This window comes from Ranitomeya imitator, chromosome 5 (assembly GCF_032444005.1).
Source record: "Ranitomeya imitator isolate aRanImi1 chromosome 5, aRanImi1.pri, whole genome shotgun sequence".
Taxonomy (NCBI): domain Eukaryota; kingdom Metazoa; phylum Chordata; class Amphibia; order Anura; family Dendrobatidae; genus Ranitomeya; species Ranitomeya imitator.
Genome location: NC_091286.1, coordinates 524,553,736 through 524,565,924, shown reverse-complemented (window position 1 = coordinate 524,565,924; position 12,189 = coordinate 524,553,736). Strand labels below are relative to the sequence as shown.

General features: G+C 45.1%; 1 protein-coding gene across 2 annotated transcripts in view; it reads left to right on the top strand.

The window, feature by feature from the left end:
• XRN1 (5'-3' exoribonuclease 1) overlaps positions 1–12,189 on the top strand; it is a 227,733-nt gene that overhangs the window by 45,052 nt on the left and 170,492 nt on the right. For both annotated transcript variants that reach the window (XM_069727559.1, XM_069727558.1), the window contains exon 3: positions 8,294–8,391. In XM_069727559.1, coding sequence (XP_069583660.1) covers positions 8,294–8,391 — 98 coding nt within the window. The remainder of the gene's footprint in view (positions 1–8,293; positions 8,392–12,189) is intronic.

Below are 12,189 nucleotides of genomic sequence, written 5' to 3'. Positions count from 1 at the left end.
TGTGATTCTCCAGGTCATTATGAGTTCATAGATACCTAACATGTCTAGGTTATTTTTTATCTAAGTGGTGAAAAAAAATTCCAAACTTTGCTAAAAAAAAAAAAAAAATTGCGCCATTTTCCGATACTTGTAGCGTCTCCATTTTTCGTGATCTGTGGTCGGTTGAGGGCTTATCTTTTGCGTGCCGAGATGACGTTTTTAATGATAGCATTTTGGTGCAGATATGTTCTTTTGATCGCCCGTTATTGCATTTTAATGCAATGTCGCGGCGACCTAAAAAATGTAATTCTGGCGTTTCAAATTTTTTTTTCTCTCTACGCCGTTTAGCGATCAGGTTAATGCTTTTTTTAATTGATAGACCGGGCGATTCTGAGCGCGGCGATACCAAATATGTGTAGATTTCATTTTTTTTTTAATTGATTTATTTTGATTGGGGTGAAAGGGGGGTGATTTAAACTTTTATATTTTTTTAATTTTTTTTAACATTTTTTTTCAACTTTTTTTTTTTACTTTTGCCATGCTTCAATAGCCTCCATGGGAGGCTAGAAGCAGGCACAACTCGATCGCCTCTGCTACATTGCAGCGATCTGCTGATCGCTGCTATGTAGCAAAAATGGAGGTGTGCTGTGAGCGCCGACCACAGGGTGGCGCTCACAGCCACCGGTGATCAGTAACCATAGAGGTCTCTAGGACCTCTATGGTTACAATGGAGACGCATCGCCGACCCCCGATCATGTGACGGGGGTCGGCGATGACGTCATTTCCGGCCGCCCAGCCATAAGCGGTAGTTAAATGCCGCTGTCTGCGTTTGACAGCAGCATTTAACTAGTTAATAGGTGCGGGCAGATCGCGATTCTGCCCGCGCCTATTATGGGCACATGTCAGCTGTTCAAAACAGCTGACATGTCCCGGCTTTGATGCGGGCTCACCGCGGAGCCCTGCATCAAAGCAGGGGATCTGACCTCGGACGTACTATCCCGTCCGAGGTCAGATAGGGGTTAAGATTGATTTCAGTGATCCGTTGAGCCCTGAGACACAATACCATCCATGAGTTTATTTGAAAAACAAAATGATTAAATCTTTGACGCTTAAATCCAATTTGCATAATAATTTGGAACACTGTACAGAGCTCATACACCGAGCCACACACAGATGTACCTGGTAAACAGTCAGTGCCTCACCAGACTCTGTGATCTGCTCTCGGGAACATGTCCAGAATAGAGGTCTCAAGTGTCTGACCTAATGCACCCAAAAACCCACCATATCAGCTGGCAATGTCCCCTTCATTCACTTCTGACTGTTTCAATACTTGTGTTTAGCAGGGCCCAGTCTGAGGCCATGACCCCACCCATGACACTTACAGGGAGGCAGCCGTCAGTCATGCTGATAGCCAGCTATTTCATTCATCAGCAAGGTCGTCCCAATGCACAAGCAGTAATACCGCACTTTGCTTTGAGCCTGCAGAAATGTGATGTGGCCGTGTGTGCAGAGCCCTGGCTGTATACGCTTACATGGCGGGTAACCACTTTCGCTATGATGGGACTGCTGATTCAGTCTCTGATTTCAGTGTGAACGCAGCCTTATGGAAATGTCCGTTTTTCTGATTGGTGCTCTTTGCTATACTAATGCTGGTTTTCTTCACAGTGCACCATATATCAGTCACTGCATTGTAGTATCTTCAGTAGATTGGGATTCAGGGTCCATTACTCTCCATCTTACAGTGATCTGCCGCAATTTCCTGTATGTGTATAACATCTAATATATAATTGCCTAGAATACTACTTCCTGCAATTTGTGCCAACTTCCGTGGCTTTGTCCGGAGCTAATGTCCGGAGCTAATGTCCGGAGCTAATGTCCGGAGCTAATGTCCGGAGCTAATGTCCGGAGATAAGTGACGTCAACAGTGTCCAGTGTCTGATTGGTTGCCGCCTGCTGCGAGCGACCAATCGGAAACGTGCCGTACTGTGACACACTCCGCCCGCCATTTTGGTGTGATTTTTGAATTTTTACCTCACAGCAAGTTTCTACTGCGTGGAGGCGGGCCCAGTGACGTTGCTCTTCAAGCTCCTGCCGAATTTCGTCAAAAAAATGATAATACCATTTACCAAAACTATATATATTTAGTTGTGAAGTGGTTCAGTGACATTTTCACACCAATTTTAAACTTTTGTTTGGAGTTTTCTCCATATACTGCCTATTATTTTTGTTCTTTCTTACTATTATTTATTAATTGTATTATTCTTACATTTGAATAAAGTATATATGGATTCTAGACTCCCTATTCTTTAGAATCGGGCTGCCATCTAGTATATATATATATATATATATATATATATATATATATATATATATATATATATATATATATATATATATATATATATATATATATATAATGTGTGTGTGTATGTGTCCCAGCCTAGTGCCCTGCTGTCTCTTCTGCCACATTGCAGACATTATTCATATTCTCTAGCAGCGTTTTGCCTCCCGATCAGCCAGGAAACATCCATGCTCTGTTTCTGTAAATCTGTGGCTACAAATCCCATCCATAATGCATGTCCTGGCACCAGGGGGAGAATTAACAGAATGCGAAATCTGTTCATGCCCGATCTGCCTTATTCGCAAAGCTGCAGGAATTCTCTGTTTCTGGCATCACTATTACAGAGATGAAATTGAAGGCCACTCGGTTGTCGTGTACATAGTTACTACTTTATGCCACAGGTCACATGCTGGGTGCCGCAGGGATACTGACAATGGCGTCATGACTGTTAGGCAGCATAGTACCGCAGGTACTACACCAATGTCCATCTGTCCTGCTATACAGCTCATGCGCAGAAATGTTCTGCGATCTTGATTTTGGTTTAGATGTTAGACTCACAAGTTGGGGACAGTCCAGTATCCCATGTACATTCACAGTGACCTGAGAAATACATATAGACTCATGTGAAAACTGTTCTAATTTGTTTAGGAAGAATGAAAACTTAGATGTTGTCTGGGCAGATAATATTGATGAATTATCCTGAGGACACCTAACAGCACTGATCAGATGTGATTAGCTTTGAGGACAGACGGCTATGTGTCGTGTATGTACCGCTCTGTTCAGTGTAAAGTAATCGATGCTAGTTAGTGCACATCAGTTCCTTTTTTGGAGTATGAGCTGATCTGCCACTCCGAGCAGCGGCCACTCTCCACCCGAGCTATCAATAGCCAATATCAAATTGGGGGCCCAACAAAAGGCACTCACCTTGTTCTGACAGTGATGACCTATCCTAAGGAGAGCCCCTCTGAGGTATATATGTGTATATGTGCTTAACAGCATAATTTTTCCAAAACCTTAAAAATAAAGCTACGTTAGAGCAACCTCTGCTATGGGGATGTTAGTAACACAGTTGTAAAGCCTGCAACGTACTTATCAGATGCTCTTCAGTATAGCTACCTACAACTTGGCAGCATACTATAGAAAGTAATACTGTGATAAAAGAAAAATAGCATAAAACATGTAATCAAACATTACTTATGAATCCTCTGTTGCTTTAGCACTGTCGCCTGTGTCTATTTACTTCCCTGCAGCTGTCACTTGTCGTCTTTTCACATGACCTTTTGTGGTAAATCGCTGCCCTTGTTATAGTTTGTGCTTTACTTCCGTTATCCCAATTTTTGTTGTTTTCAGAAAATCCTAGTAAAAGCATAGCCTTAACATAAGAGCGTAGAGAAAAAACATGGAACCCCCACACACTGCTTAAGGGATAACTGCACATAGGTAGATATAAGGGCACTTTATTAAGGGTACACAACGGGGGGCCCTCATCAAGCATGACATTTATGGCCTAAATAAAGTGACCTTTTATCTATTTTTGCCTGAAGGTACCGTCACACTTAGCGACGCTGCAGCGATACCGACAACGATTCGGATCGCTGCAGCGTCGCTGGAGAGCTGTCACACAGACAGCTCTCCAGCGACCAACGATGCCGGTAACCAGGGTAAACATCGGGTAACTAAGCGCAGGGCCGCGCTTAGTAACCCGATGTTTACCCTGGTTACCATCCTAAAAGTAAAAAAAAACAAACACTACATACTTACCTACCGCTGTCTGTCCCCGGCGCTCTGCTTCTCTGCACTCCTCCTGTACTGTCTGTGTGAGCACAGCGGCCGGAAAGCAGAGCGGTGATGTCACCGCTCTGCTTTCCGGCTGACCGACGCTCACAGCCAGTACAGGAGGAGTGCAGAGCACAGCGCTGGAGGACAGACAGCGTTAGGTAAGTATGTACTGTTTGTTTTTTTTTACTTTTAGGATGGTAACCAGGGTAAATATCGGGTTACTAAGCGCGGCCCTGCGCTTAGTTACCCGATGTTTACCCTGGTTACCAGTGAAGACATCGCTGAATCGGTGTCACACACGCCGATTCAGCGATGTCTGCGGGGAGTCCAGCGACCAAATAAAGTTCTGGCCTTTCTTCCCCGACCAGCGACAGCACAGCAGGGGCCTGATCGCTGCTGCCTGTCACACTGGACGATATCGCTAGCGAGGACGCTGCAACGTCACGGATCGCTAGCGATATCGTCTAGTGTGACGGTACCTTGAGAGATGTTCTCCTTCCTGGCAGTGCCTGTTGGTTCCTCTGTGCGGTTGCCATCACGTACGACCGTCAGAAGGTGCTGCAGCTTTTGTAGTTCTTACCCACTCATGGACAGTCGTGCCCATTAGAAGAACATCTCACCAAGGTCTCTGTTTACACAAAACTGTGCGGCTCCTTCTCCCTGCCTTCCACTCACAAACTTTAGTCCCAAGTGAAAACTTAAAGCGAACCTGTCAACAGGATTTTGCTAAGTAAATTACAGACACTGTCAGGTTGGCGCTGTTATACTGATAAAAATGATACCTGGGGTGAAGAAATCAGTCTTGTGGTTCCTGTGTATTCAGTGTTAGATGTTTTCAGTTAATGAGATGCCTGTTCTCCAGGGCAGGATTGTAGTCAGTCTTATCTTCCTGCTTTAAGCCAGAGAAACCAAGTAAAGAGCTGCCCACAGACCACCCTGAAGCAAAAACATGTTCCTTATCATAGAAACAGAATGAAAGGCGACATCAACCCCACAAATATTACCCCACTTGCCACCGCTACAAGGCAAGTGGGAAGAGCCAGGCTAAGTGTCAGAAAAGGCGCATCTAATAGATGTGCCTTTTCTGGGCAGCTGCAAATAGTTTTTCGGCTAGGGGCCTATATCAATGGCACCTTACCAGCCTGAGAATAGCAGCCCCCAGCTGTGAGCTTTAGCAAGGATGGTTGTCACAAATGGGGAGGGGGGGCCCCACACCGTTTTTTTTTTGTTTTTGTTTTTTTTTAAATAAAAAAAAAACCAGCATGGGGACCCCTCTATTCTTGATAACCAACCTTGCAGAAGCTGACAGCTGTGAGTTTTGCTTGGTTGGTTGAACTTGTTTTAAGAAAATAGGGGGGGAATCCATATCGGGAATTTCATTCATTTTATTTCCTTAGATTGCGGCTGTGAAATACCCTGATCATCACCACCTACTGTCACTTATTAGCGGCAGCAGGTGTCGGATGATGGGGGTAAGAGTCCCAAAAGCCCCAACTTCTGTCGTTCGGACTTTAATATAAGGCTCATCATTCTCCTCTACTCGCCGGCAGAGCAGGGAAGAATGATGAGAGCCGGCTTCAGCACCAGCTGCCGGGGAACAGCGCTTACTGTAGCGCTTCTTCCCTGGCGGCTGTCCGTGTGGTACTGATGCGGCACACGGTTGCCACACGTAATACCCACACGGACACATGGACACGGATATCTCCGGTACTGTTTTTTTGCGGTACCGGAAATAAATGGAAGTGTGAAACCGACCTAAAATGATATCTGTGGTGAAGAAATCCGTCTTGTACTTCTTGAGTAATCGGTGTTAGAAGTTTTCAGTTAATGATATGCCTGAGCTCCGGGGCGGGACTGTAGGCAGAGTCTTATCTTCCTGCTCTAAACCAAAGAAATCTAGGAAAGACCTGCCCACAGGCCGCCCCGGAGCACATGCGTATCATTAACTGGACCCGTAGAAGTTTATACTTAGCGTGAAACGGCCTTAGTCTGTCAGGCCTTTTCACCTGCTAAGCTCCCCTGCCACCTGCACACCGCACTTAGAAGTTTTGATGTCATCCTAATTGTGGATTAAAGCTATAATCACAAACGATTGGGTGAGTGCTCCAATTGTTTCATTTCTTGTGACCTAACAACTATTAATATACCATTCCTTTTTAACAGAAAGTTCCCTAATCCTAAATTCACAGATTGTCCCACTGCTGCAGGAACCCTCCTTGATGAGCTGTAATCTTTAATGTGCCCAATAGCAAGTTAAGGCCCCGTCACACATAGCGACGCTGCAGCGATACCGACAACGATCCGGATCGCTGCAGCGTCGCTGTTTGGTCGCTGGAGAGCTGTCACACAGACAGCTCTCTCCAGCGACCAACGATCTGGGGAAAAACTTCGGCATCGTTGAAACTGTCTTCAACGATGCCGAAGTCCCCGGGTAACCAGGGTAAACATCGGGTTACTAAGCGCAGGGCCGCGCTTAGTAACCCGATGTTTACCCTGGTTACCATCGTTAAAGTTAAAAAAACAAATGCTACATACTTACCTACCGCTGTCTGTCCCCGGCGCTGGGCTTCTCTGCTCTGGCTGTGAGCGCAGCGGCCAGAAAGCAGAGCGGTGACGTCACCGCTGTGCTCTGCTTTCCGGCTGCCCGCCGCTCACAGCCAGAGCAGAGAAGCAGAGCGCCGGGGACAGACAGCGGTAGGTAAGTATGTAGCGTTTGTTTTTTTAACTTTAACGATGGTAACCAGGGTAAACATCGGGTTACTAAGCGCGGCCCTGCACTTAGTAACCCGATGTTTACCCTGGTTACCAGCGAAGACATCGCTGAATCGGCGTCACACACGCCGATTCAGCGATGTCAGCGGGACCTCAACGATCAAAAAATGGCCCAGGCCATTCCGACACGACCAGCGATCTCACAGCAGGGGCCTGATCGCTGGTACGTGTCACACATAGCGAGATCGCTGTTGCGTCACAAAACTTGTGACTCGGCAGCGATCTCGCTAGCGATCTCGCTATGTGTGACGGGGCCTTTAGGATGACTGTACACATGAGACAATTAATGGCCAGATTGCGGTCAATTCAACGAATGATACAACCATCAACATGCCAGACTAAACTGACAATAATTGGCCAAATTGGAGCAATCATTCCAAATATTTTGTGTTTTCAGTTGATTTTGTTAGACATCAGTTTGTGTATAACTTCCAAACAATGGTAAGCCGAAATGGCCAAAATTGTCTGTTTTCCGCTGGTATACTATTCACAAAAAGCTAAGGATATTTTATGATGAAAGTAGGACTATTGAAGGGGGCAGCCCTCAGGTCATTGAGGTTCTGGGGTTCAGAGTTATGAGCCTCTGCATGGCGACTCAGCTGAACCCATAGGTTTTTCTATGGGTTTCAGGTCTGGAGAAAGTGCAGGCCGCTCCATTTGAGGTACCCCAGTCTCCAGCAGCTGTTTCCTAATGATGTGACATTGATGTTCATGAAGATGAAATTAGGCCTGTGGTGTTTGAGGCACAATGACTGGAAGAATGATATTATTCAAGTACTAGGTACTTGTCACTGTGCGATTCAGAAGGTGTAGGCCAGTACTGTATGGACTAGACCCACCTGCCCACACTAACATCACCACCAAAGGCACAACATGACTGATGCACAGATCTCTCCTTCATGTCTCTAACATCGTTGCTGGTCATCATTTCTGCTCAGTGTGAATTGACGATCATCAGTGAACAGCACTGAGGCCACTGGTCCCTTGTCCAGCGTAGATGCTCCCTGGGCCTTGAAGGAGGATGGCGCCTGTGCCGTGTACCCTTGCAAGTCGTCTAGCATGCAGACAACGTTGATGTGAACGTCTGACGTGAAACTCATCAGTCTCAACGTTGAACTGCCCTCTATTAGTTCAGGTTTCATTAATACCTCATTAAATTTATTTTTTTGTGATGTCGAGGAATTGCCTGAACTATTTACTTCAAACTGGCCCAAAATTATCAATATTTTTATGATTTATTTATCAATGGTTTTCCATTTGTTTCTATCCATGTACACTGCGAGATTTTTACACAATGTTCTAGTAGAAAGATAAACTGTCCCCTAAATACAGTTTTAATAGAACAGGTCGATCACACATTTGAATCCATCAAGTAGAATCGTACATATAAATTGCATAAACGTTTTTCTTTAATGTATTTAGGTCTGCAAAAGAGGCAGAAGAAAAAATAAAGAAAGCCTTAGAAAAGGGTGAAGTGTTGCCGACAGAAGCCAGGTTCGACTCCAACTGTATCACTCCTGGTGAGTCCAGCTTTTATGAGGATCTGATGATAAATATTGGATCTGAAAAAAAAAAATTGCGCGTGCAGTGAATAGAATTAAACACCTATTTGTTTTTCTTTTGTCAGATTGTTAAGGTAGGCAAACACATGAGATGCATGTCGGCTGTACCCATCAACCATCTAATATGGAAGTGGCTCTCCTCTATAGATATTGGGGAGAAAGAGTCGTTAACCATTTTCTATTACAACATGCACAATTCTTTTGTTGGAGATGAGCCGCTTCCAATATCTGTGTACTTCTTTCTCCTCATTAAAGATTCTCTGTCATCAGGTTTTTGTCTGAGAACAGCATAAAGTAAAGACAGAGAACCTGTTTCCTGCACTATGTAAATCACTGGGCATCATTCTCTAGTTTTGATAAACCTGTTTATTTCCTGTTGCAGCTCTGCTAGTCCTCTCAGCTTCTGTAGTTATCCTATATTTGAGCTTTGACTAACACTGCCCCCTACGATTGACAGCTTTATGCCTATGCACAATGTAGACAAAGCGTCAATCTATAGTGCGTACAGGGTTATACAGAGCCCATCACTGAGAATACTAGCAGAGCTGCAGCAGGATCCAGAAACATAGGGGGTGGTTGCAATAAAGGAGTTCATTTAAATGTGGCCAAAATGTACGGTAATGCACAATGCCACCTCCTTGGAATTGTTTTCTAGTGATGCCTCATATGTTGTCTAAACTGCAAATCTTTTGTAGTTTATCTTGCATCATGTTCTAGCTGTAGAGTCCAATATCTGGGATGTGTAACAGTCCCATTAAAAATTAGGATCAGAAAGAGCATTCATCAGACATAGGGAGTATAAGCCATACCATTTCACATAGATGCAAAAATGAAGACGCCCGAGCTGCTCTATGAAAGGAATTGAAAAAATTAGTTCTTTGAGAACTGGAAACCATCCACACAATCTATTAAGCAAGGAAACCTACTGGATTCTCCTGTTAGGAACCCAAACTCCCAATAAAAGACAAGCTGTTATATTATTGAATACATTTGCATATGTTTTTCTCCTATGACATGTTATGCATATGATGCATATTATCTATTTTCTTACACATATGTAGTCCTTTTCTCATACCTCTATAATATATGTTCAATGCTAACATGGTCATTAAATAGTTAATATATTTGTTGAAGGGGATCATCATCTATATGGCAAGTAGGTCATATGAAGCTGAATAAAATGACACCTTGATATCTGCGATCCAATTTATTTTGCCAGAGAAATCCACGCTCTTCTTAAGTAAATGAGCTGTTGTGATCTATGGGCCGGACACAGATCCGCCTGAGAATGTGCCTCCAGAGCTGCTTATACATGAAAAGGGCGTTACCAGTGTGAGACATGTAGATCAGGAGAGCAGACTGTCAGTCATTACATGTCTCGCACTGGTAACTCCCTCTTGCATTTATAATAATCTCTGGAGGCGGAGTCTCAGAGAGATCGGAGTCCGGCCATAGATCTTAACAGCTGATTTACATATAGGAAAACGTGAATTTCTTTGGAATAAGACATTGGATTACAGATATCAAGATATCATTTTATTCAACTTTCTATGACGTGTGCCCATATAGATGGCTTAGAAGGGTTGAGCCTACTAACAGATTTCCTATAATTCGGGTATTCATCAAGTTTTTTATTGGACGTTTTCATGAGATTTTATAAGTTTGTGATTGGTTAGAAATACAATATATTCGGGGGCGTGGCTTTCAGAGGGAAAGGAGCAGTCGCACTTTATAAGAGCTCCTACAATTCCCTTTCAAAAGCAGCTAAAAGCTTACTAAAATTGGAAAATCTTGGTCTTATATACGACCAGATCATGACCTAACCTTAAGCAGAAAAAAACAGCCCTGGGGTGGGGAAAAACCCCTTTCCAGGCTGTGAGAAGACCAGAGCACACAGCGGAGGCCTACAAACACAGAGATCGGAACAGGCCTGCACCCCGAGTGCTGGCCCAGCGCCAATTCCAGGCTAAGCTGGGACCACCCCAAACCCAGTCGACACACGGGACACAAAGCGGCGGGAGATCTCTGCTTCCCGGTACCCCTGAAGCAGAAAGAGAAGAAGCTGTGAGAGACCAGAAGTCTGTGGGGGATCTGTGTGACAGCCGGCGAGAGGGAGCTGCGGTCGGAGCAGCGGCCACAGGGAAGCACTCGCCCGCCGGCAGTAAACAGAGGCTTGCCAGACCCCAGGGATCATCTAGTGAAGCAGCGGTGAGGAGTCGTAGGACAGTGGGGGACATAGACGCCAGCGGGAGGGAGCGGCAATCAGAGCGGCGGCCACAAGGAAGCACACGCCCACCGGCAGTAAACAGCAGCTTGCCGGACCCCAGGGAACGTCTGGTGAGGCAGCGGTGAGGAGTCGGAGAGCAGCGATGGACACAGACGCCAGCAGCCGGCGGGAAAGCCCTACAGACAAAGCAGCGCTCACAGTAAAGCGAGCGCCCGCCGGCAAAATAAAACGACCTGCCGGGTCACCTGGAGCAGCAGGTGATGCGACGATCAGAAGCAGGAAGACCACGGCGGATACCAGCATTAGCGGATGGCGGGGTGAAGAAGCGGAGGAATCAGCGGTCACACAGAGGCAAGTGCTCACCGGGCCAACCACAGCTGGACACCAGCAAAGAGGGGGACTGAACCATAATGCACAGGTATTTGTGCCGAGATCACAAAAGATGCAGGGCTCTGGGGCACAGGGAGAGACAGGGGAGGTGAGGGAGAATCCCTCGCTGGGGCAGCGCCTGATTGACAAATTGCGTTCTCATCAGGCTGAGGGAGACTTTCATATAGCAGCAGTACAAAGTGATGGAGAACAAAAGTCTGTGCAAACAAACAGTGAAGCAGTACTGACTCCAGCCCTGGAAAACACATCCCAGCTAACCTTTGGGGCTCCCCAGATTACATCTAGTAGTGCTGACATTGCTTTTAATAATCAGCTTTACATTAACCACTCCGACACCGGGGAAACCACAAATAAAGCTGTATTTAAAGAGACAGTGCATCAGAAAATCCCTCAGTGCGCTTCACCTATTGCTGACCAAAATCCGGGGGCTAGTTGTGAAAATGGTGTAATCAAAAGATTAACCCTAAATGAGACTCCGAGACTTGCCGAAGACACATCTAGTACTCCTTCTACAATAGACACGAAATTTAAGCAGTTGTGCATGGATTTCTTTAGGGAGAATGACTTCTTACATATAAATAATGACCGAAGCACCCCTGTTGATGTCAGTGATTGCGAAACTTTAGCAGACAACCCGGGTGATTTTATGACCTCATCAGTTTGGAAAGCGTACACTCTGAACAATTCTTTGCAATTACAGACTCTCCCAATCCGGTTCAGCGGTTCTGAGACTGAGTTAACTCATAAAGGGACACTGGTCAGAATTGCAAAAAACGGCCAGGTCATTAAGGTCAAAATAGGCTGGGTCATGAAGGGGTTAACACTGGATTTCTGAGATTCTTCCAGTGGAAAGTCTGGGTTCACTTCCAGGTGACCCCAGGCAAAGCAGACCTAGATTTATTAGCATTACGTTCATATATAGCGTGACTCAAGCTTTTGATATTTCTTCAGATATTTTGAATAGTAAGCTACTGTCATTTTGGTTACATTTGCGTATATATGTATAATTGTCTGCTTTTTCTTTAGGTATATACATACCTATTTTATCCTTCTCTCCTTGTATTCTTCCCCATCCCTCCCTTCCCTCCCCCTCCATACTTCCCTCAATCGTGAAAAATATTGTAATCTTATGAAAAAGC